The following is a 26,795-nucleotide window of genomic DNA, read 5'->3' on the forward strand; positions in this document are numbered from 1 at the left end:
CCCTACGTTCACTATATCCTGACGTTACGTACAACGAACGAGTCTCGCTTTGTTACACATTGTCACTCACGTTTTCGATAAAACTAAACTGACCTACCGATATAGAACTTGATCAGACACGTGTCCCTCGCTACAGACTCGCGCCAATGTGAATTGTGAGTCTATAGGGAGGAAACGCTGTAGAATTCTTCGATCTTCTGCGCCTTCTTACTCGTATCCATCAGTTATTGTATCTCCACATCGATGATGTTCTGCATTGGGGCACAGACCTCCTTCTTCTTCCTCTCTTCTGAATGGAACGTGTTCCTTCACTGGGATCGAAACTTATAAGAGTATGACGTTACAATACGTTCTACCTAAACATATAATGGCACGATTGGCCCGCTGGTAGGCCGAGCTCCAGACTGGTGTATGCTAATCCAAGTGAATCGGCGAGTTAACCGCTGGCTAACACTTCACTTATGAATTATCCTTGTCGAGGAAAGTTGCATCAACTCGGGGAAACTCGTATTAACTTGGTGAGTCGATTGGTTCTCCTCCAGTTAATCGTGAATCAATGTTCCAGGATAGGTAATTGTTCGTGTGATCCAGGTGATTCGCTTCGTCTGGGTGTACTGGCGAGTACAGAAGATCAACGACCGATCAGACACTATTCACGTGCCTCTGAGCTACGATTCCAACGAAAGTTATTCGTTCTCGGTCTGGTCGTTATTTCGCAAAAGTGAACCGATGGAGTATCCGCAGCTCCTCGTCGGCATCGTCGTCCTCGGACCCCCCGTAGCTCTCGCCACTGTCCTGTCGATCGACCGCGACGAAAAGGGCTACGAAGCCCTTGTTCGATACTGTATCGTCGGTTCTGAATCGAACCAGCAGCGCTTCGTTTATTGAGATGAAGTCGGTCGCGTTCTGGAACAGAATTGGGGTTAAAGTTAGAAGAGAAAAAATGGATGAATAGAATGAGAGTTCGAAAGGGGAGGGTTCCAGCTTTGTCTTTCAAAGAAGACGCGAGAAAAATGTATTACGTGCCTGAGGATCCTCAGAAGTGGGAAAATAATCGGGGAAAAACCACCCTCTCTTTGTCAGCGGGACATGAAGTCAACAAATTTTTTCGAACAAATTCAGCTCAGGGATGTCAAACTAGAGGCTTTGCCCTTTAGAATGAGACCAGGCTCACCTCCCTGCGATTTTTTCTCACGGAGTTACAGCAACTCAAAAATTGACTACTTTTTCGGGCTCTGGAACACTGTGCGATTCCGAGGCTGAAGGCTCACTTTTCGTTCTACGTGCGATATCTCGGCGAAAAAAAATTGCAGATTGCTCGCCAAGGTCTCGTTCGAACGGGAAGGGTTCACACTTCAATCTCACTGAAGAAAAAGTCACGAAAAAAATTTATCAAGTTTCTGACAGATGACTGAAGTTGGAACACTTTCGGCGAAAAACCACCCTCTCTTTGTCAGCGGGACGTGAAGTCAAGAAATTTTTTCGAACAAGTTCAACTCAGGAGCGTGAAAGTAGAGGCTTCGCCCTTTAGAATGAGACCAGGCTCACGTTCCTGCGATTTTTTCTCACGGAGTTACAGCAACTCAAAAATTGACTACTTTTTTGGGCTGTGGAACACTGTGTGATTCCGAGGCTTGAGGCTCACTTTTTATTCTGAGCGCCATATCTCGGCGAAAAAAAATCGTAGAACACTCGTCAAGGTCTCATTCGAAAGAGGAAGGTTGCAGCTTCACTTTCCTCTCGGAAGAAGTCCGAAAAAAAATTTATCAAGTTCCTGACAGACGACTGAATTTGGAAAACTTTCGGCGAAAAACCACCCTCTCTTTGTCAGCGGGACATGAAGTCAACAAATTTTTTCGAACGAATTCAGCTCAGGACTCTCAAAGTAGAGGCTTTGCCCTTTAGAATGAGACCACGCTCACCTCCCTGCGATTTTTTTTGACGGAGTTACAGCAGCTCAAAAATTGACTACTTTTTCGGGTTCTGGAGCAGGGGGTGATTCCAAGGCTAGAGGCTCACTTTTCATTCTGAGCGCCATATCTCGGCGAAAAAAAATCGCAGAACGCTCGCCAAGGTCTCGTTCGAAAGGGAAGGGTTCCAGCTTCATTTTCCTGTTGGAAGAAGTCCGAAAAAAAATTTATCAAGTTCCTGACAGACGACTGAAGTTGGAAAACTTTCGGCGAAAAACCACCCTCTCTTTGTCAGCGGGACGTGAAGTCAACAAATTTTTTCGAACAAATTCAGCTCAGGGATGTCAAACTAGAGGCTTCGCCCTTTAGAATGAGACCAGGCTCACCTCCCTGCGATTTTTTCTCACGGAGTTACAGCAACTCAAAAATTGACTACTTTTTCGGACTCTGGAACACTGTGCGATTCCGAGGCTGAAGGCTCACTTTTCGTTTTACGTGCGATATCTCGGCGAAAAAAAATCGCAGATTGCTCGCCAAGGTCTCGTTCGAACGGGAAGGGTTCAGACTTCAATCTCACTGAAGAAAAAGTCACGAAAAAAATTTATCAAGTTCCTGACAGACGACTGAAGTTGGAAAACTTTCGGCGAAACACCACCCTCTCTTTGTCAGCGGAACGTGAAGTCAACAAATTTTTTCGAACAAATTCAGCTCAGGGATGTCAAACTAAAGGCTTCGCCCTTTAGAATGAGACCAGGCTCACCTCCCTGCGATTTTTTCTCACGGAGTTACAGCAACTCAAAAATTGACTACTTTTTCGGACTCTGGAACACTGTGCGATTCCGAGGCTGAAGGCTCACTTTTCGTTCTACGTGCGATATCTCGGCGAAAAAAAATCGCAGATTGCTCGCCAAGGTCTCGTTCGAACGGGAAGGGTTCAGACTTCAATCTCACTGAAGAAAAAGTCACGAAAAAAATTTATCAAGTTTCTGACAGATGACTGAAGTTGGAACACTTTCGGCGAAAAACCACCCTCTCTTTGTCAGCGGGACGTGAAGTCAAGAAATTTTTTCGAACAAGTTCAACTCAGGAGCGTGAAAGTAGAGGCTTCGCCCTTTAGAATGAGACAAGGCTCACCTTCCTGCGATTTTTTCTCACGGAGTTACAGCAACTCAAAAATTGACTACTTTTTTGGGCTGTGGAACACTGTGTGATTCCGAGGCTTGAGGTTCACTTTTTATTCTGAGCGCCATATCTCGGCGAAAAAAAATCGTAGAACACTCGTCAAGGTCTCGTTCGAAAGGGGAAGGTTCCAGCTTCACTTTCCTCTCGGAAGAAGTCCGAAAAAAAATTTATCAAGTTCCTGACAGACGACTGAAGTTTGAAAACTTTCGGCGAAAAACCACCCTCTCTTTGTCAGCGGGACGTGAAGTCAACAAATTTTTTCGAACGAATTCAGCTCAGGACTCTCAAAGTAGAGGCTTTGCCCTTTAGAATGAGACCACGCTCACCTCCCTGCGATTTTTTTTGACGGAGTTACAGCAGCTCAAAAATTGACTACTTTTTCGGGTTCTGGAGCAGGGGGTGATTCCAAGGCTAGAGGCTCACTTTTCATTCTGAGCGCCATATCTCGGCGAAAAAAAATCGCAGAACGCTCGCCAAGGTCTCGTTCGAAAGGGGAGGGTTTCAGCTTCATTTTCCTGTTGGAAGAAGTCCGAAAAAAAATTTATCAAGTTCCTGACAGTCGACTGAAGTTGGGAAACATTCAAGGGAAAACCACCCTTCACCTCTCGGCGAGTCAAGAAGTGAAGAATTTTTTTCGAAAAAATTCTACTCAAGGTAGTCAAAGTAGAGGCATTGCTCTTTAGAATGAGACCAGGCTCACCCCCTTGCGATTTTTTTTCGCAACGTTACAGGAGTTCAAACATGAACAATTCTTCGGCCCAAAATTAATGATCCTTAAATTTTTCTTTCCATTATATTCCTGGATCATTCTAAGAAAATAAAGTTATTACTAGCTAATTATAGGATACACTTACGCTATGTCCGCAATATCGTCCATACAGAGGGCCAGAGGTGTCCAAGCCAGAGTATATCTCGACGAAATCGTAATTGCATTCACTCTCGGATTCAAGTTGGAACATGAGGAAAGTTAAATGCACGTTTTTACCCGGTGGAGCCTCGATTGCCCAATCGCAGTCCGTTCTGTGGTCGTAATTATGATAGCCGTACTTTGCGTGCGAGTACAAGTGCTTCACTTCATCAGTTGCAATCAGGTGACCACCGCAAGCTGCAAAAAAAATTGTGTAAGCAAAATTGCACTCTAGATTATCTAACTTTTCATAATTCTCGACGATTAATCTCATGGAAACAACACTTTAGAAGTATCGTACACATAAAATATAAATCATAGTGCATACAACAATGCATATTATGCAACTCCGATAACTAAATTTGTTTTTGTTACTGGGCATACGAAGCACAAGAAAATTCGTGTCCTGATTGTTAACTGAAATACATGTATATTAAAACACGAAAGTAATTGGGATATCGCGAGGAATATGTAGATTTTATGGAAATTCAAATCTGCTATTGGAATATCACAGAAAGACTGATTCTGAAAACTTTTTTAAACAAATAATTGCGCGATATTTGCCCAAACTCAACAAGTAACTGCCCAAATTGCGCAGCTCGATATGAGATAATTATTGTATTGAGATATTCAGAAGATTTTATTGAGATTCCCTTACCAGTGCTATGAGTTGCAAGGAAGCCCTTCCTCTGAACGGAAGAGTCGCTCTTGAACACCATGTACATTTGATTTCCGGTCGCCAGAATGGGATGAGGTTCCTTATTGCCGCAAAATTTACCGAGGACATGGCTGTCTGGAGAATCGCCGTCATAAATAGCGATGTGATCGTAAGCGCATTCTTGATGGGACTCCATCTCGAAAACTTTGAAGACCTGAGAAGCATTCAATATATTTTTGCTTACACAGTAGATAAAAAGAAAATTGAAAAGGCAAGTAAATTAAGAAATAAAATATAACACGACTAATAAAGTTTCTATGAAAACTGAAAAATACATAAGCTACTGTAAAGCAAGGTGTACATCATTTAAGTATAGTCAATAAAAATATTGATTATTGAAATAACTCACCAGTTTGATACGATGCCCAGGTTTAGTCACGAAGTGCCAGACGCAGTCTTTGAGACCAGGATAGTGATCAGGATAATTTGGTGACGTGATAGTCCCCACAGGCGCGGCAATTTCATATTTGCAACCACCCTCTTTGCAATCATGTCCATTTTCATGAAGTGTGAATCCGTTATGACAGGAGCACTGATAAGAGCCTATTGTGTTCCTGCATTCGTGTTGACAGCCACCATTATTGCTCGCACATTCGTCCATGTCCGTGAAGAAAACAGCTGCAAACCCTGTTTTTTGAATACTGAAAGCAAAAAGGAACAGGAACTATTAAGTCATGGACTGAAAAGAAACGAATCTTTTTTATTTCCTATTGTTTCAAAATAAATATTTTTCCAATCTCTGAGAAATTCTATACACCCAAAAACACAAGTTCTCCACTCATTCTTTGTTCCATTGATTTACATTACAGAGTAAATAATAAATAACAAATTCAATTTTTGTATACTTTTGACTTCGACCACTTTCACGATTAGAGATACATTTACGAGTCTAGATAATTTAATAATAATATTTATTTATTCATTGGAACGTGGCGAACTTTTCGTTAAAGAATTTCAATTACAGTAATAATCAGAGCTCATTACGTAACAACTAGTTATGCCTAGCAGATTACCTGTTATCAGACCTAAAAGTCACTCTCAAGGAGTTCCCATCGGACGTGATTAACGGCGGTGGCCTCGAGCCACAGTAGATTCCGTGTTTCCTCAGCATGTCATCTCCTAGTTTGCTGCTCACTTCGACGGAGTCGTATTCGCATTCCTGCTGTCGGGCATTATTCCCTTCCAAATCGAAATGCGTGAAATTTAACGTGATACGATACTCGGGAGGAGCCACGATTTCCCAGACGCAGTCCTTATTTCCGGGATAAGTTACAGGAAATGAGGGGCTCGTGATGGTTCCGTTGCTATCCTCGAACACTCCCCCGCAAGCGTCTGATGTAATAAAATGCATACTTCGGATGGTAGACTTGCAGTAAAATATCGCGTCAGGTTTATTCAACGAAAATATTTGTCAATCAGGATGATACTTTAAAATGGAAGTATTGAGTTTTCAGAGTTCATGAGAATATTTCATCTGCTCTGTAAATTATAATTCGGTACGATAGTTTGTACAGTGTATTGTATCGTAGTTGAGAAATAAATATTTAGTGTCTCAGAAACAGAATAGAAATTTTGTTCAAAAAGACATCAAATAAGTCCATTTTTGGAGGAAAAAGGACAGGAAAGAACGAAAAGCTGGTCTCTAATAATTTACCTTCACAGTGCTTCCCATCAGAATGTAATTCGTAGCCCAGTTTACAGGAGCACTCGAATCCTCCCAAAGTGTTGATGCAATCGTGCTCGCATCCATGTTCAGTTAGAACGCATTCATCGAATTCTGAAACGTGTATTTTAAATAAACCATTTATTCCAAGCATGCATTTCAAATTATTAATTTTTTTTCACAACGAAATCGCTGTAATTCTGACTTCTGATTGAATACCAAATAAGTACTAACATATGTGACTGTAAGGCAAAAGAACATTCAAAATTATGAAAAAGACTCTTTCCTCAAAACACTGAACACTTGCATAAAATGTAGATCTATAAGATATAATTTACAAAAATACAAAGCTTCAAAAATCACAATCTCAAAAACAGAAACACACGACCCACGTTATATTGCCTCACAACCAAAGCCCCAGCAAATGAAACATCTTCAGAACATAAACCCATGGATTGAGTAATCCCTCCGCGCAGAAATTCACGAGCCACTGCATGCAACAGTATTAAGCGTTAATAAAGCCGTACCCTTCATAAATGTAGCAGAAAATCCAGCTTTCTGGACGGAGCCATCGCTAACGAACTTCACCAAAAGCTTGTTCCCAGTGGACTTGATGTCTGGTGGTATTTTGTAGCCGCAGTAAACACCGATCAGCGGTGAATCGGGGTTATGACCGTCCCGCACCTCGACGTAGTCGTACACGCAGTTGTCGTGGTTCTCGATCTCGAAGGATTGGAACTTCAGGGCCACCTGGTAGTTCTGAGGCACCGAGAGCTTCCAGATACACTCCTTGCTGGATTGGTACTCCTCGGGGTAATTGGGCGACTCCAAATGGCCTGTGCCCTCGAGCTCGACATCGCCGCCGCAAACGGCCTCGTAGGTCGCCGTGAAACCACGATGACCGCTCTGACGACTGGACGTTACGTACGTAACCAGCATTCGGCTTCCGGTGGAAACGACGGGCTCGTGGATCTTGCCGCTGCCGCAGAATCGACCTGCGTTTCAATTATGGTGACGGTCAATTGGAGGGGCCTTGCGTTTTATTATGCTTGATGAGGAACGTGGAAGAATTTATGAGGTTCTTTAAATTTCGAGGTAGCATTCCTTAATGAGGATGACAGATTCTTTAAACAGTATGGAGGTCTATTTAGTTTCTGAGCATTTTTAATTTTTTATTTGTAGTTTGTGTACTAAGATGCCTGATTAAAGTTACGTTTTTGGGGTTCCTTATGGAAATCTTGTTCTAAATATTGAAGAAAATGAAAAGGAATTTTGCCTATTTTCTTGTTCACTCAAATTAATATTCCCTGTATTTCTGATTCTCTTCCAATTTCATTATGACATATTTCACCTTACCTAGAACATTACTCTTCTGCCAATACCCATCTCGAATCTCCAGATAATCGCTACGACAGAAGTTGCTCTTAAATATGTCCAAGGATGTGATATTCAGTACTATTCGTTCTCCGTGGGTGGCTGTGATTCTCCATTCACATCGTTCACCGTCTGGCGGTGGTGAACTATTCGGATGTGTCGGAGATCCGAAGCTTCCGCTGTTTTCTTGGAACGTTCTACCACACTCTATTAAGATAACATTACAAATAATTATTTACGAATCTAAACTCGAAGTTAATTTCAACTTAAATTTAAGAGCTTCATGCAAAATCTAATCAACTCCATTTTTACAATTTTACAATATTAAGAAGAAACTACTGAATACTAGAATATATTAAAATCCTCACAGAAAGTCATTTTTGCAAAAAGAATAGAGCAGATTTTTCTGGTTTCTACACCTAGTCCTTCAATTTCTCAAAATACAAAACAACTAATTGTCTGCTTTTCTGCTAAAGAAGTAAATCAGCATCTTTACGTAAATATTATTATAATAGAAAAATCAGGGTCTAAAAAGACTCCTTTCACTGAGGACTTTACCAGTGTTAATATTTAAAAATTAGAATATTCCCAAAACTTACTATGACATTTATAAAGAAGATTCGTTTGCGCGATGTCACCCTCGCTGAGGCGAAGCCTCTGCCCAATCTCAGGACGTTTCTTCCCATGGCTCTCCATAGGCAGGATCGTGTCCAAGTAAGTGCCTCTTGAGAAGGTATTCTTCGCGTAATGCATAATGGAGTCGTAATCGTAAGGCAAACCGAGCGAGTTCACCTCCTCTTCCGTCAGTTTATTGAAGTTGTATTCCTGGCCTAGAAAGATTCAGTCCAACGTACACGTCAATGGACTTTCGCAGAAGCGAAATTCCATCAACATTTCAGCAATGATTTTCATCATTCGGAAACGGTGAAACCGACGAATCCATAAATATTGAACACACTCTGTTTGCGCGGTGCCTGTTAATTTGCAGACGGATTTGCATAAACCTCGGCAACAGTAGATGATCGATATCAATATTCATACGTCGACGCGTAGCCCATTCGCGCGTTACTTATAATTCCGTGTAATCAGAAACAAACGAACGTGCCGCGGGACGAAAATTGAATCGACTCCGCGGCCTAAATTAACCACTTCTCGACCACAAACATTTAACGTTCGACCACCGTGACCACCCATCAAATAATCCAAACTGGCTACTGATTAAACCTGCCGCTGTCGAAAGCAAAGAAACAAAGGCGATCGATCGCATCGATCATTCAACTTCTGCCCGCCAAAGCGACCGACAGCGTCAACCGTTTCCTGTGCAGAGGACGCGCGTCAGAGGAACCGAGTCCTCGATTGTCCCTGCAACGACTACTCTCCATGCGGTTCCGCCAAGTGTTATTCGATCGTTGTTGACCAGACACAGCCGTTGAAACGCTGTTTGATCGCAGTGTCTGCCAAACGTCCTTAATCCCCTGTTTTCGCTCTGGCAGTTCTAATATCTGCGATCGTAAGGCAAAGTCTTTAAACGAGGTTTGTAGTCTTTAAATGAGACACAAAGTGAGGTCTTTGGAAATATAGCTTCTATCGATTTGCCTCGCAAATACAAATATCAGGACACTTAAATAAATTTTCTATTAATAAATAAGTGTAACCTTAGGGTCCCTTGTAAATTAAGAGACAAGGACGATTCTGTAAAACAGCACGAGAATCAATTATTTATGAAATAATTCGCTACTCGAAGCAAAAGTCAGATTTTGAATGATTAAACAGATGAAGAGAAGGAAAAATTGGTCTAATTCAGTGCAACGACCTCTGCATCGATCCTCCAAACACTTGTATGCAGGAATGGTCATCGGGATCATTGGAGCTACGAGAGGGACATGTCCATGCACGATTTCGCGAATTCGTGACGTTTTATGGCGTGGACACGTTCAAGATACAATTTCAGGGCGTAAACAGATGGTGCCAGGTTAGGCTGTCTCATTAATTAAACAGCTCGTTATCGTTCCCGTTATGAGTATCCATTAGGCGAACCGCGATCGTCCAGGGATTGTACACCCTACGCGTAAATATTAGAACAGCGGCCTGGGCAGTTGTCATCGCTAATGATTGGCGAGATTTGACTGGTTGCCTTCCCTAAATTGGTCCATTTATCTGGAGCGGAAACGTGCCCGCCATGGAGGTAAACGGGGAAACGATTTCAGCCAGTGGGGAGTTACGAGCAGGTGGAGATGGGCATGAGCCTCCTTGCGTTTGTCAACTGAAGGGCTAACGAGAAGATTCATGGTGGTGTCAGTCAGAATTTTATTCATTTCAACCTAATGACTGAGAATTCTTCATTTACTAATGGTTAGTCTCATGGACAACTGAGTTATAAGTTAATACTAATTATAATGCAATATAGAAGCCTGTTCAAAAGTATTAAGACACTTGTTTAACCACAATAAATAAGTGATGGTAATATTGGTGAATTTTAAAGTAAGTATTTTACGTTGAGTAACAGTACGAAGGATATTAAATAATATTTATGTTTCTCTCGAAATTTTAAGAATTTCAAAATGTAAAATAAAATTGTAAAATAAATAGCAGAGTAACTTACACCACTATGATTCTCAGCTTATCAAATATTGTTATTAGTATCCCAGTTCAAGGACCATGGAGTAGGAATATTATGGAGAAGAAAGAGGAGAGAATAAAGATGATAGGGTATTAGGGCAGCGAGGGTGGAGATATAAGAATCATAAGAACGTATTGTGCAGCTTCTTGTTAGTAATATATCCTGCACATATGTATGTATATTAAGGGTACGCATTTCAGGTTTACGTTATGCTGTAATGAGTAATAAAAATGGACTTAACGACTCGTATTTTATGGAGTATTGCTCTATATGCCACTCAAGTGTACTTCAAGAGTCTCATTAAATTTTTTCTTATAACGTACTTTGCTCATTCGAGCATAAGTCTTTTCATATACTCTGAATCAGTCGCATTAGCATTGTTAAAAAATTCACCATACAATATGTTTCAAATATACAACGCAAGTGAAAAATTCCTATTTTAAAAAAATATTAAATTTTCTTAGGTACATAAAACAATACCTCATTCTTTTTCTGACTTTATCCCTGACAACAGAATATTTGAAGTAACAAAATACTCCCAAAAGAAATATTTTACATCTTCAATAAAGAAGCTGCAGAAAATCAAATATTGTACTTACCAGACATGATATTGTCACGAATAATCTGCACATGACGGTCGCGGTCGGGTCTAGTGTGCTCGTGCCAAAAGCCAACGACATGTCCCAGTTCGTGGACAACAATTCCAAACTTGTCGCAATTCTTCCCAATGCTGATAGCTTGGGGACCATTTCCTCTTTTGCCGACAAAGGAGCAACACCTGCAAAATTATTTCAAAAATAAAGCAGATATATTAATCAGAACTTTATGGTAGCTACAGGTTCATCTACTCATCCAATGATGTGAAAGACAAACGAGTAGGTACCATCTCAAGAATGCCATCTCTGACTTAACAGGCTCTACATAGTCTACATATTCTTTTATAAAAAGAATTCAATAATATTCCAGTAAAAATAGCTTGAAAAATTATAGTTAAAATTCTCTTGACCTCACAAATAGGTCACAGGACTATGTCACTGTAGAGGTACACACGTGACAGGCCAAAAGTTTGGAATCTCTTGCAAATTCCTATAAAAGTTACACTACATGGAAAATATTTTTCGCTTAAAATTATTACTTTCAGTACTATTCACAGTATTTTTAACCCAAGTAGAGTGAAGAAAATCCACACTATGGTTCATTGTTACCTGAATTATATATTTAGCAAAGAAACTTTAGATTCCTTAATGTATACACTGATTCTAAGTATTTGGTCGATAGTGTGAGTGTTTCTGACAAGTAGATAGAGCTTGTACAAGTAAAAATATCACTGTATCAGTACACCAGGCCTTTAAACGCGCCCTTGAACCCTTTTTTAAACTCTCACCACCTCCAAAGCAAAGATTTCGTCCACGCGTTGGCGAACTCACCCGCAGGGTCTCTCCGTGAAAAGTATATAATTAGGATGCTCCATGGGGACCCTCTCGACGAATTTAACGCAAGTGAAGTTCTCCCAGTGCCTCATGGCCTGCTTGAACAACGCCTTGTGAGCGCCAGAAAAATTCCCATCGATTTCGTATGGTATTACACCGTGATCCCAAACACGCTCTTTGCGGGCTGTTGCTGCTCTTCGTGTCCTGCTTGGATAACCGTGCCTCGTTGTGCCACGCTTGTTTGCCAGATACTTGGGCTTGTGCTCCATGTCGTAGAACTCGATAGAACGGAGCTGTCGATCGTGCAGCGATACCACCTCGTCGGACGTGTCGTCGAAGTCGCGTCTGATTAAGGGTACCTTGCGACGTCGGTGCCTCCTTCTTGTTGTTCTGGAAGTAAAAAAAGATTTTAAAATATTTAAAAATTTGAATATTTGAACGTTTGAATATTTGAATATTTGAATGTTTGCATATTTGAATATTTGAATATTTGAATATTTGAACGTTTGAATATTTGTATCCAGAAGCATTTTTTGCAACAGGTAAAAGAGACCTCAGAATCACTTGGAAAACAATACCGAATCATTACAAATTGATCGAGTTAAACGAATCCTTCCTCCCATTCCGCCGCTCTGAAATTACCCTCTCTTCATTTTACATTCCCGTGGAAACAATGCTCCCACAAAGCCAGGAAGAAATTTCGAATCAATTTTTCAATGGCTCCCTTTTACGGTATATAACGTTATTTCACGCTTTTTCAAGGGGAAAACGAGACTGCTGGTTCTCTGACCATGGGAAAAAAGAGAAAAACGCCCGACCCCCGTAAAATGTGAAACGCCGGAAAATCTACTCGGCGCTCGATGCCTCCAATGGCGACCTCGTTAAAAGACCAACAGGACCTGGAAGATCGTAGAATTTACGACACGAAGCAACTATCAAATGTTTAATGTTGCCGGAACACAGTAGCTCGTTAAAGGCAGCCCAGCTTCCTGTTATTAATACGCTATTAGCCTAATATTGGAATATTACTATTGAAGTTCGGGTGTACCCTGGTCCCCAGGCCCATTATTGCCCTGTAAATAGTAATTTCGCTGTGTGCACGCTCGTATCGCATAATAAAACGATCAAACTGTTCCAAGAGATAATCAACATCGGTCATCGCTGTTGACACAGTAAATAATGTAGAGACAGAGAACGAGAGAGTGAGAGAAAGAGAGAGAGAGAGATAGAGAGAGAGTAGAAGCCAAAGAGAAGGAGGGAAGAAGAGAGACAGAGAAAGGTGAATGCCAATGTAAAGTTGACCCGATCGCCCTCGAGTTCGGGACTTGAATTTCAACAAAATAGTTTATGGAGGACACGCTGGTTGACATAGCAGTGTGGTGTGCGTGCCAGGCCAACGCAAAGTACAGGGTATCGTTCAGCTGCTGGGGTGGGAATAGAACGAGTGGATCGAGCCAGGCGTTAGTGAAAACAGGTGTTGGTGGTTATAAAAGTGCGCGCGAAACTCGGCAATAAAGCAAAGCGTTACGCGCGAATTGAACATGCCGTGGTTTTTTATGATATCGACTGGAATTACTCTGGCTGGGAACAAACGCTGTGTTTAGATCACGTGGTATCGTAGACACGTTCTCCCCTTCGCCTCTAGAGGGAAAATGTAATTGAAGGAAATGAATGTTTGTTGGGTGTCAAACGACAAATCGGATGAAACATCGCCTTGATATTTATGAAACATGCGATCCACCTTTTTCGTTAGTTTTGGAAAAGGGGTATGATCTTTTGTTTAACCATAATTTTGCAAAATTAAGGATTTTACTTGCACCGCTTTTCCTTGGAAAACTAAATAGTAGCTGTAAATCAGGGTTATTACACTTTTCCTCTAAGTTGTTCTTGGAGAACTAAATAATAGTTGTAAATCAGGGTTTTTTTAATCGTTTGTGGCTCCTCTCAACCTTGTGGAGAGCTTGTGGTTCTTTTTGCAATATCGGCCACCTCTATAACTCCATGCTCCTTTCTTTTTTCTTATTCCCACCTTTTTTCTTATTCTCATCTTTTTCTTCCTCGCATGGCGGCAAGAAAATCAGTTTTGAATCCCCCAGGGGGCTGTCTCGCCCCCGCTGAGAAACCCTGTTGTAAATAACCAATTCAGAGTTAATGACAAGATAAAGACGAGTAATAGAAGCAGCCGAATCTGGCATTCACGCATCATTACACGTAGCCTGACGATATTATCACCTTCCTCACAATGGCCAAAAAATGTCCATTTTCCCAGACAACGCGGTATTCATACTCGAGATACCAAAAACGCAATAATGTCTCTAGGCAAATAGGTACTTACTTCGCGGTTCTACATCCTCTTTTATATGTACATTCATACGACTTCTTGGGAAGTTGCTAAAATAAAAAATCATCTCTGGATGACACCTTTCAAGTAGACATCTCCATATCTTGCCAGGTGTTTAAATGAATTTAACACCATACCAACTGCATTTTATCTTACTCTAGAAGTCACATTATTTCCTTCTACACTAGTTATACTTATTAGTGAGAGTGTTTAGTACAGATGATACTATATAGATGATTCCTTACTATTATTGAGGTTGCTAACTGGTGTTAAAAAAGCCTCCTAGCAACCACTAGAGACAATACTTCCCAAAAGACTTTTCACAGGCCACATCCAGTACACATCTCCAACTAGGAAGCGTCTCATAAAAGTACTCAAATCACACGAATTCTCAGCAACCTCCCACCATTCCCCACGCCTCCATACCCTAAGCTAGAAAATCTCTAGCCCCTTGGAACGCCACAGACAATTTATCCCGAGTGGTCGGTGTTTAAATCCAGCCGAACGAACGATATCGAGTCCCCCGACAAGGAACGACCGCGAGGTGTTCCAGGGGTGGGGGGGCAGCAGTGGCTGGGAAAAATGCGCGGGCGGCGCGGCAGCGCCGAGGGGAGTGACACTTTGAAAAATAATTTTCCCCCGTCACGCGTAAACATCGGCGTAAGCCGCGGAACGAGCTCACGCGTGTGTCGGCTCCTGCCCCTCGTTTATTAGTACTAATTACCGCGGGGGCGTAACTCTCCGACGGATCCTCTATCTCCCCGTCGGTCGGTGCCGCGAGGGTGAACCACCCTTCCAGCGGCGACTCTCGACCGGCAGCCGAGCAGCGCGGTTCTGAATCGGCGCGGCATTACAATTAATTAACGGTGGGGCCTCGGCTCTCCAGGCTCCATTAAGGGTCGCGCCGCCAGCGAAAAGAGAGGCGAGGCCTGCACGCGTGCAAATCGCAGCAAATTCACGGAGAAAAACTCCCAGAGAGCGTTTCCTTTAACGACCCCTCAACCCCCTCGGTTCCTGCGCTGCGGTTTCACGGTTTTACGATCGTGTCCGGTGCTGCGCGCCGCCAACGGGTCAGCTTACGCTTTACGATTGACCCCCCCACGCCCCGTCTTATGAAATAAATATCAGTTACGCTGACCGCGGGGAGCTTGGCGAGGTTCAGATTATCGGGGAGCGTGCCATGAATATGCACCTGCGTGGTGGAGGTAAGCTGGCCTCGGGGAGTATTCGGAAGTTTGTTAATTAAGATTATGAATGGCTTGGAAAAATTTCGACTCTGCGGGGGGTTACAGAGGTTTAGGTTTCTTGGGGTGGTGGTCGGTTTTTTGGGCTTTGTGGGATCATTTTTGATGCGTGGTTTGTTATAAGTGGAATACGTGTACGTTGGAATGTTGTGAGGGGTGGTAGAGTGTCTGTCTCCATTTTGCAATAATAATGATTTAACTTATATTTCTTATTACTACGTACTTGCTACACTTGTAACGTCATCTTCAAATGGCAAGATTTCTAAAACCTGTACATGCACTATGTATATATTTCAGAATATACAGAAAAATATTGTAAATCTACTCAAATATACAACTACTTTTCTTTCTTTTTACTACTATTTTTTGTCTGCAGCTAATCTCAATAATGATTCGTAAACAGCTTCATAAGGCAAGTGAACGTAGACGTGATTGATTACACATTTTCCCTAGCAGACGAGGGATCTTCAATTAGTGGAATTACAATTATTATCATCAGTTTTTCCTCTCATTTTGATTCCGGTATCTAGGTTATACTTGTCAGTAAACGACAGGTAAACGAACAAGGGAAAAGCAAGTAAGATTACTTATGGTAAGGCGATTTGTGTTTGACGCGTTTGAAGTATGAAAGCGAAAAATGAAAGCAGCCTCTCAAGAGAATAAATTGTTCCGACGGTTGGGTGATTAAGAAACCCGCAAAAGCATTTAACTTCTCGAATAGTTGCACAAAAATGATAACTCTTTCATTTTTCTCTTGCACACTGCTGAATCGAATAGGATAATAAATAAACTTCTCCACCTTCAACAATATTCAATGCAAGACATATTTAAAATAGAATTGAATACAAATAACATATTATCAGAAATAGAGAAAATATGCAGGCATTGTGGACTTCTGAATATGATGCTTTGTATCATTTTTATCACTATTAAGAAATTTTATTTGAAAAGAGTAAAATGTCACTACATGTTCGTCATTCAACTACTTTCCCTCAATTGTTCTTATCTCCCTCCCTCGAAGTTAACTTATATTTTTCGAAGAAAGTGGATGGACGAATTTAGGAGTACATTTCCTTGGACTTAAGACTTAATTGTTATGATCCTGAAGGAAGTGGTCGCGGCAGGGATATACGTCTTGCTTAAAACGTCCAGCAGTAAGTGGTCGAGTAACAAAACCTGGTCCGCTGTTTTGGGTGTAGCGATCTTGTAGGAGGTCCTCGCAAATACAGACCAGGATATAAAATGTAACGATAATCGTGCAATTCCCTCTAATCTCGGGACCCATTAAATCCCTATGTCGAAACTTTCAACCCTTGCCCATTCCAAAGGTCTAACTGGGTCTTACTAGTGGCAAAGTCTTCGGTGGCTGATACTTTGGTAGTAAAAGGAAAGTGACACTAAAACGAAGTTATTTCCAGCTTCCTCCTTTTTCCTCCGACCATACAAATTTTGGGACAGAACAGATTTCTAGAAAATGTATCAAAATTACATTCGAAAAATTCTGGGATTAAAAAGAGATTAAAGATTGTCTTGTAAAAATTATCATCACTGTTGAGAAGTTTCAGAGATCGAAAAGTGTATTTGAATATCGTTTATCGCTTAAATTATCGTTTAATTATTAAATCAAACTTCCATTATTCCACTTCCTGCGCATTAGAATAGATTGATTATTGCTGTTACACGTATCTCACGGAAATTAAATGAAAATGACTGCGCTGAACAGATTTGGGAATGCCACATTTTCATTGATGACAAATGCCACGCATTCGAAATTGTTTTATTCGGCGACGTAAACGCGAACGTAAATTTCATTATGGAATGTCATCACGAGTGAAATAAATTTTATATTGTCTGTCCAATTAGGTCGTAATGCCACGTTGCGTAAATTCTTCAACGAATTCCCAAATCCACGACTTTTTAATTATTTTACATTACCAATTCTGTCCTCTTAATATTCATATTTCAAAGAATGATGTGTTTCGCCGCAGTTCATACACAAAAATTCACACATGAAATACTTCTAAAGAATCTAATTGACATAAAAAAGTATAAAGATCATATAAAAGTGAAGCTGAAAACAAATATAGTGTTATAATAATACTATTTAATGTTCATTGTACTGAATGAACCTTGTATGTTTTTGTGAATTATTCTGATTAAGTATGCATTACAGCCCAATAATTCTAGAATGAAGTCAAACAAACCTAACAAAAAGAATACTTCTCCAGCAATAGAAATTATCCCCCAATAACGAGTCTTCAAAAAAGAATTTAATTTCATATCCACTGTTTAGAAAATAAAATGAAAAGCCTTTAAATAATCGCGCTGATGGACTGAAAAGAGATTCCTCCTCGCTCGATAGGCGTTCACAGGCCACGTTCCTAAGCAAATTAAAAACACGGGAATCCCATTAGGTTCGGTCGGACAAACGTTCAAAATTCGCCGCAAAGTCATGGGCCTGGACCTTTTCACGCGGTGCGCGCACCTTTTTCGAAATGTCATCCCCCTCTCTTTCGCGCGGCATTGAGAGAACCATTCGGGTTCCATCGAGGAACACCATCAGCCAGGACTCGACGTGGATTTCAATCAAACGATCGCGAGACGCATAGATCATTCTATTAGCTTTGACGTGGGCTAGTTACCACCCCTTCGAACGTCGATCCATCTCCATCCCTCCATCGGCCCTCCCTATAACCACCCGAACAATAAACCACAATATAATATATCAGTGTCCCCGCCATACCGAAATAATCCACCGACTCGCTGGGATTCTACGATTCACGATTTTTCATCAATCACACTGATAATAAAAATGGCGGCCAGGGGGGACGGGAGGGGAGACGAGGGTGGTTTTTATCACATTGGTAGAAAAATTTCGATCGGTCTGTTTGTTCAACGCGTTAAACTGTCACCGTTCTCGACATAAATTATCCTGGACAAATAGAACGCGGTTCGTATAAATATTGTTGCATTCGCTCGCGAATTTCGCGCGATCTTTCGAGAGGAATTTTCGAAGCTAGTTAAGCGTAAAGCAATTAACTGATCTTTATGAATTCAGGGATGTTATTCTGGGCATGATTGGAATAAAGAGCTGACAGTTTAATATGATGTGGAGATTATTTTTTAATTACTCGATGTATTTGATAATAGATAATCGATATAGATCTGGATTAGGTTGAAAGGTTGCTAATCAAGCACTGAAATAGTTTACTGATTTCTAATTATTTCAATGAATATGTTCTTCTAATATTCAAACATTCAAATATTCAAATATTCAAATATTCAAATATTCAAATATTCAAATATTCAAATATTCAAATATTCAAATATTCAAATATTCAAATATTCAAATATTCAAATATTCAAATATTCAAATATTCAAATATTCAAATATTCAAATATTCAAATATTCAAACAATGAAACTTCTGAATTCGAAAACTAAACGATTCCAAAATTCTGTATACACGTTCCAATTTCTCAAAAAGCGTCACAAAAACCATAACCAGATACCTCTCCCCAATCCCCAATCAGTTGAAAATTACCAAACGAACAGACAGCAGAATCATACCCTCCAATCTCCTCAATCCAGCAAACCAACCGCTCATCGATTCGGCTCAATTAATTAGCTCCACCTATAAAACTGGAAAACTCGTGAAGGGTTCGAATAAGAATCGGTCCATTCATATCTCGCGCGGGCATTGAGTCGAGCGCTTCCGGTGTCGGGCGCGGCAGTTATTAATCGAACGCATTGAAATCCACCTTAAATTCGTCCCTTTTCATCTGTCCATCCGATCGTCCAGGTGACGGATAACAACCACGGTCACCTGATAACCCGCGGCGAACAGAGGAAGACACGAGAGGGAAGAGCGGAAGTCACAGAGGACAGTGGGAAATGATGAGTTACGGCGGACGATTCGCGACCCGATGGGAGCGACGTATTCGCTGAATGTGAAATTTTCTCCGACTGATCTCGATAAATCACTCTCCTCCTATCTTACTCCCTGCGGCCGATCTTTTCCCGCCTTTTCCACCTGTCCCTCTCTTCATTTTTTGCCCCCTCATTTCCGAGGAAGTTCGAATGAGAAAAGGGCGAAGAGGGGCGGAGAAAAACAGCGCGGAAAACGTGAGAGAGGGAGGGATCGATAGGGTGAAGTTAACTCCAGTGTCACAATCCTTCAATGAAAAACGCTTAAGCCTCGATTAGATTAGATCCCTCACAGGGCTGAAATTAATGCGCCCCGACTGTTCTGCTTTTTATTTGATGCTTAAGGCAGACTCAAATTTACAACTCGAGAGACTTCGGCGGGATCGTAAGAAAGGGACGCGCAACCTTGTACTTGGCTTCGTTGTTGAGTTGGATCTCTGCCTTCGGCAGTCTTGTAATTTAATTAAAACACTTGTGAAATAATTGAGATCCTCCTCTGTTTTTACACTTTACAGGGTGAGACTCTTAGAGTGATGAAATTTTTGTTCTACAATTTTTAACGAGTTCACTGTTGTGTTTTAATCACCAGAGTGGTGTATCAGAAGTTACATGGTGATTTTGAGAGGATCCCAATTTCTCAATATTCCAGTTTCTAATATACTTTTATAAGTTGATTTTTCCCTTTCTTTTTTCTTAAGGAAAGAAGCATTTTTTTCGAAACCTTCCTCTTTAGAATTCACACTCTGTATTATCGTCAAAGTATAAATTTCCTAAAAAAGAACTATATTTGAGTGTTACTCGTATGAAATGACTGAAATTAGAAGTCGTACAGATCTTAGCACAGTTTGTGACTTCTAAGACGTTCTCTTTTAGGTGACCTCATTGAAGGAGAGTCACGTGGAAGCGTGGGCAGAAATCTCTGCAGATTCGAGGTTTAAACACGTCAAAGGTATTGGGTCCGCCTTGATCCTCTCCAGAATTCTCTAGAGTTTCATTGGAGAATCACAGTACGATCGTGTTTCACAGTGTAGAATACAGGCCACAAGCAAACGTCTTTCCTAAGCCCGTATCAAGGGGAAAGAGGACGTTTACTGAAAGACTATGTCATGTCCGCTCATTTCAAGGTAGAACCGAAGATTTATACGAAAAAGAAGAAACTGACTTCCTTAAGCAATAATTACCATAATACTAAACCATCCAGTATCGACAATTTATCTGGGAAACAATAATACAAACTATTTGCAAAAATATGAGTAATTATTAAGAAAGAAGTTCACGTAGATCATTTAAAGAAGCTAAAATTCTAATTTCCCATTAGGTATAATATAAACGATAAATTTAAATTTCTTAAACCATTAATTCAGGCCATCTTTCTAATTCCTATAATAATACTCTGACCAATAATTTCAAAAACACAGAATCATTTATCTATTCTCCATCAACGAGGTCCTCAAGAGAATGCATATCAGAACACTATTTTTCCTGTATGAAATAACTTTATACCCATGCATAAAACATTTCAGTAGAAAATATAAGCTGCATAAATCTATTTTTTGAATCACGTGCTGCACAGGAAGAATTCGGCAACGGCACTAAAAAAAGATGCAGTTTCGTTGAAGCAACAATGAAGAAAGCATTTCCTGGAATACAGTTTTCCAATACTGTGGTCATGCTCCTTTTCCTTCTTTTGGATTTCTTCGCAGATATCCTTGCCAGAGATGAATATAAACTCTACGCAAATGTCTTCGTGCATGGTCGATCAAAGGCAGTAGTACCGATGTTGACAGGTTAGTGGCAGTTCGAGGGCTGAAAATGCCCGACTGGCAGTATCAGTCCCCATTTTCCAGCTTTACGATGACGAGCATTGTTATTGGCATAATAGCCCGAAGAGCGGAAAATTGTTGACGATAGCAGAGGGTGCGAGCTAAAAGAGTCTCTCAAATCCACGTGCACGCTTAATCGTCACTCTATTGATATTGGCCCCCTTTTATTTGTCAATGAACCTTGAAGATTATTACTTGAGGACTACGTAGAAATGAAAATTTAGAAATAGGAATATTCTGAAATATATTTAATAAAGGATTTTTTGTCCCATATTGATTAAAAAATATTCTGAAAATATTTGAGATAATTTTCTACAATCTCTCTTTAAAGAAAAGGAACTGAGAAGTTGCGAATTTTTTATACACTACTGTCAATTATTTTGTATCGTCAGAGATTATAGAAATCATTTTTTTAGACTATGTTATAATATTAATACCAAATCAACTGAGGATCTAACTCCAAATATACTATTTATATGAAAGTAACTTTTGCTGGCTGAATAAATTAACTACAGGCCCAGAAAATATTTTTGAAAACTACTAGAAAGAGTTATTGAATTAGATTCAAAGCAAGAATTACACTAAAAAGTAGACTCTTTTATAGGATCGTGTAATTTATCCGTTTAAAAGCGGAAACGACAGAAAACAGAGGGTTTCATGTGCGGGATATAAAGGTGTTCTATTTTCATTTGAGTGCCTCGCATTCGTGGAGTGCAGTCACGTGAAACGGAAACGTGAAGCCCGATCGAGTAGTAACACATTAATTTAGAAATGTCTGATTTTTCGTATCCTATCCTGTGCTCCTGTCGAATACTAATATCCTGTGGAAAACCTAAGCATCATAAATTTCTACTAGAGTCTAAGCCCTTTCCAATAGATCTGGCAATTCCTCCCTTGATAAATACGTTTTGCTCCACAGAATCGTTCCAAGCGTACCACACATAACCGAAGCAAGATAAATCTTTTCTTTTTCTAAGTGATATTAATGGTCTACTACTCTTCCCTTACTACCTGTTTTTCCTTAAATATTGAATATTTCCCTGAGTTACAGTATTATTAAATTTCAATAACAGCGACAGTACATTGAATGTACTCGGTAAAACAGTTCTTCTTCCAGGAAATATTTGAATCAGGAATTTTTAAATAGAGAACAAAGACTTACACGAAGTTTATTTAAGCTACTATTATCTACTAATAAAGAATACAAAAATTTCTCCCTGAACTTGAAAAAGATTAGGACTAATAAAATTCTATCTAGGAAGGGTTGAATGTATAAACTGATTTTCAAATATTCAAAGTTATCGTAGATCACTCACAGTACTTGAATATCTACTGAATTGAAATAAGTATTAATTAAATATGTTCCTGGTACTAGACAGAATTGAATAAAATTACTGTATAATTAAGAACTGAGAAAAATAAAATAAAGGATATGTAATATGTACCTTCTGCGATGATGACGACGATGTCGACGTTTCGATATGTTCTGCGTGCTGGTTTCCGGTTGAATGGTGAACACTTCCTCGATGTTTTCCATGTTGCCGCCGTTCATTTGATTTGTGTTCTCGGTGGTTGCGAGCGACATATTGGATTCCTCCGACGTTCTTAAAAAGCTGTGCATCGATTTCGTAGCGTTCATGTTCGCCATTGTGCGGGAGGGTTGATGGTTTTGCTTTCGAGCTGAGTGCCTCTTCTTTGTCGATTGAGTCGTCGACTCCAATCTGAAAGTTTCAATGACTTCGTATGCCAGCATATCAAATCCTTAAGCATTGACGAGTGCAGCACATGTGTGCATATCGAATACATATTCACTACTAAATTGAAAAAAAAATTCTCATTGTTATTACATCCTATAAATAATTAGAAAGAAGAAGCTAGATGACTACTTTAAATCCCTCTAGTGGCAAAGCATTTTGTGGAAGAAGTGCCACCACAGTAGTTATAATCAACTTAGCTAATGATGTGCTAGGACGAAAAATGCATGTAAAATCAGGTGGTCTTATTTACAGTAACCATGGTAATCCTCATTCTTTCTAGATACAACCCTACCAGCTCTGTACAGTATCTATAAATGAGCACGGTGATCATACTTCATAAATCTTCAGAAACTTCACCGACTTCGTTCACTTTATTTGCACTCTTAACTACCCTCTCGAGATCTTCGTTTCCGCAATTTCGACCGTGGAGTGTCGAGTCCCCGCGAAGCGAAATCCCGAATCAGTTGACTGGAAACGCTCGCGTAAATTTTGCGCTGGAAACTTCTCTCCTACCTGAATTCGACGCCCTCGTCCCTCACCCCTGGCACAGCGTCGTCAGTCCTCGCGTTAAAACTGAATCCGCCCTCGACTTCGCCGTCCATGCTGTATTGATTCCGGTCAACCATAATTGGTTCGGATTTCTCTTGAGAAGCCACGATCTCCTCGTTCTCGTGGCGCGCCTCGTTTGCGTCGTGCTCGTTTTTAAACTGCAGGATCTCTGAAACGACACCTGTCGCTTAAGCACACCGTCCACGGATCCTCGAGTCGACGCGAGGGGAACCCCTTACCTGTGAGACCCTCTTCCTCGACCTGGAGACCCTCTTTCAGGACCTCGTCCCGGTACTTCTCCAACTCCTCGAGGTAACTCTTGTTCAGCTTTTGCTGCCGCCATTCGGTTTCGTACTTGATGTTCGGCAGAGCGATGTCGCCCAGAAATCCACCTGGAATTAAATGATGGACACACTTGTTAGGGCTCGAGTGGATTCTGTCTGTTAACGTTTCAAGTGTTAAGTTCATTAAGTATTTAAGAAGTCTCTTGGCTTAGGACTTGGGAGCAACTGATTCCTTTCTGTGAGTTTCAAGCGTTGAAAATATGTTTCGTTTTTATAGGACGTCAGAGTCTCAGACCTGAGAGTATAATATAATGTCTGATAAGGATTAAATACTTATAATGCAGGGTGTCCAAGTCGAAGCAGGTCACCTAGATATCTCCCCTGATTTTAATAACACTAGAATCTAAAAAATTTAATAGATTGTTAGGTGGCCTGCTTCAGCTTGGATGCTCTGTATAATCTAATATAATCTATAATTTAGATACTCTGTTATGTTTATTGCACCGCCATCTTCGCCAAGTCTAAACTGGCTTATCAATACATCCATACGTAAACCGACCTGAGAAACAAGTCCCGCGCTATAAACTCATTACGAATCCACGAGTCTGTAACAAGGAAACAAGGTACCTCAGAGCCCAGTAAACACACATCCCATAATTCTCCCGAGTGCATTAACAAAGATCGACCATTATCCCCCAGCAGCGAGACAGCAAACCCGCCCACGCTCCCTTCTGCGCGCTGCACGGACTTTCGTCGATGATTTGTCCAGATGTCTTCTCATTGATATCAATAACCAGATAACGCATTTCCGAGACACTGGCCAGGGCAGCGCAGCGTGTTACAGAGCCTCGTTATCGGCGTCCATAAATCATGGGGACGTGTTATCGGTGAAAAGAGAGTTTATTCGACTCCGCTGTTGTTCTGGCCGATGTAAACAGCTTCGCCCGCTATCGGCTGTCACGCCCGCGGAGAAGAGGCGACGAGGGCGACGGTGAAGGCGAAAGGGAGCAGAGCGCGGGAAAAAGATCAGCGAGGAGGAGCGAGGAGACTTTCGAGAAAGTCAGATAATCGGATTAAGGGCACAACCGATGGGCCCTCTGTCGCTTTGACACGCTTCCGCGGCGCGTAAAGGAAGAAGATCTCGTTAGGAGGGGACAAAGACTGCTCGTTAGAGGAGCATCGCCACGTGGAACAGAAGCTGAGGGGGGAGGAAAAAACGATTATCCAATTCCTGTGGCGACCACCCGCTCGGTGTCTCGCTTCGGCGTCAAGGTTTGATGCGAGATCGACGATGGGGTGGATATAATTAGGTACCTATATGAGGGGGAGGGGAAACGTTAGAGGTTTGAATAGGGGGGTAGTTTAATATGGGAGTATTTGACAATTTGAATCTTTGAATCCCTGAACCTCTAAGCCTCTGGATTCCTGAATATCTGAATCCCTGAGTTTCTGAATCTCTGAATCTCTGAGACTGCGTTCTGAATCCCTGAATCTCTGAGTCTTTCTGTTCTGAATCCCTGAATCTCTAAGTCTGTAAATTTCTAACTCTTTAAATTCCTGAGTCTCTGAGTCTCTGAATCTCAGAGTCTCTGAATCCCTGAGTCTCTCAATCCCTGAGTCTCTCAATCCCTGAGTCTCTCAATCCCTGAGTCTCTCAATCCCTGAGTCTCTCAATCCCTGAGTCTCTCAATCCCTGAGTCTCTCAATCCCTGAGTCTCTCAATCCCTGAGTCTCTCAATCCCTGAGTCTCTCAATCCCTGAGTCTCTGAGTCTCTAAATCTGTCGAACTCTGAATCTCTGAACCTCTGAACCCCTGAATCCCTGAAACTCTCAATCTTCTTTTATTTCAATACCTGAATATTTAATTATTTAAAATGTTGGCTATCCAAATATTTGAATATTCAAAGAACTGCAATTATCAAATTCTGGTCTCGACTATCCATTCTATGTCTACTTCAGCCTCAGGGTTAGTTGTTAGACTGACACGAGCTCGGCGATAATTAGATGGCAGCGGGGGCGGGGGAGGTTCGTCGACGTTGCTCTTTCTCGATCTGTTGATTCATTCGAACCGAACGAATCCACTTCGAAGACCGTTCTCTATTTAGAACAATAAATTCGCTTTGCAATGCGAAACGGAGAGCAGATAAATGGCAACGCCTCGGCAGAGTCGATTTAAATGCAGAATCTACTGCGAGATCTGAAGCTTGATGGCGATTTCTCCTTGAGTGTTGACTTTGATAGATAGACGCAGAGTTGGACTTTGGGAGAAGTGAAGGGCCACGTTGATGGGAATCTGAATGCGAAATTGATATGAATTTGATGGAAAATGAGAAATGAAAGAGTAATTGAGGGTGGACCTTTCGGGAAAGGAAAACGATTTCAAAATGTTGGAGAAAATGGAAAGGAAGGGGCTGAATGAAGGGTAGTTATGGTAATTAACCTCTTTGGTATTAGATTAAGTTCAAAGAAAATTTCCACTTATTAGAACGAGAGCAGAAAGTTTGAGCTCCCATTCTGTAGACCCATAATTTATCACTAATTTGTTAAAAAATGTATTAACAATAGTGCATCAATTTTTATTTTACTACATTTTCATTTCAACTGTTTCTCCTAATTTTGTAACTACATATCACTGCAATTTCATTTAAATAGCATCTTGAAACCAGATGTATTTCAACATTTGTAGCACTTTGTTTTTTAATGGATCATTCAACTTGACCTGCCTTATTTTTTCACATAAATTCTCTGTATTCTCTTGTTAGCTCACTATATCTTATCAGTACAACAAAAACAGAGGATTTCTGAATTCTTTGCCTATGGTAAAAGTTGCAAAAGAACAACTACCACAATTCATTCTAAATACGAATCGAATGGACCTAATCGTTCACAAAATTCTCACGAAGGAGGTTTTTAGCAATCACAGGGAATAAATAAGAATGTCTAATTGAGAACATTCGATGCGATTCCACGATCATATGAGATTGCAGCATTCCCAACACGTTCTGTTTCTTCTTGACCCTTGACCCCCAACAGCGGAGCGTTTCTCGCAGTATCGTTGACGAAATAC

The 26,795-nt window shown here is 40.8% G+C and overlaps 1 protein-coding gene across 1 annotated transcript in view; it reads right to left on the minus strand.

The window, feature by feature from the left end:
- Positions 1-595: 595 nt before the first annotated feature.
- Tok (tolloid-like protein 1 tolkin) overlaps positions 596-26,795 on the minus strand; it is a 58,893-nt gene continuing 32,693 nt past the window's right edge. Inside the window, exons 2-15 of the mRNA XM_076377867.1 lie at positions 23,684-23,836; positions 23,409-23,613; positions 22,584-22,859; positions 11,802-12,194; positions 10,974-11,152; positions 8,354-8,584; positions 7,737-7,961; positions 6,908-7,375; positions 6,372-6,494; positions 5,731-6,049; positions 5,067-5,358; positions 4,658-4,871; positions 3,947-4,197; positions 596-906 (exon numbers count right to left, since the gene is read on the minus strand). Coding sequence (XP_076233982.1) covers positions 709-906; positions 3,947-4,197; positions 4,658-4,871; positions 5,067-5,358; positions 5,731-6,049; positions 6,372-6,494; positions 6,908-7,375; positions 7,737-7,961; positions 8,354-8,584; positions 10,974-11,152; positions 11,802-12,194; positions 22,584-22,859; positions 23,409-23,613; positions 23,684-23,836 — 3,527 coding nt within the window. The 3' untranslated portion in view covers positions 596-708. The remainder of the gene's footprint in view (positions 907-3,946; positions 4,198-4,657; positions 4,872-5,066; positions 5,359-5,730; positions 6,050-6,371; positions 6,495-6,907; positions 7,376-7,736; positions 7,962-8,353; positions 8,585-10,973; positions 11,153-11,801; positions 12,195-22,583; positions 22,860-23,408; positions 23,614-23,683; positions 23,837-26,795) is intronic.

The sequence above is a fragment of the Calliopsis andreniformis genome, chromosome 1 (assembly GCF_051401765.1).
Source record: "Calliopsis andreniformis isolate RMS-2024a chromosome 1, iyCalAndr_principal, whole genome shotgun sequence".
Lineage (NCBI taxonomy): Eukaryota > Metazoa > Arthropoda > Insecta > Hymenoptera > Andrenidae > Calliopsis > Calliopsis andreniformis.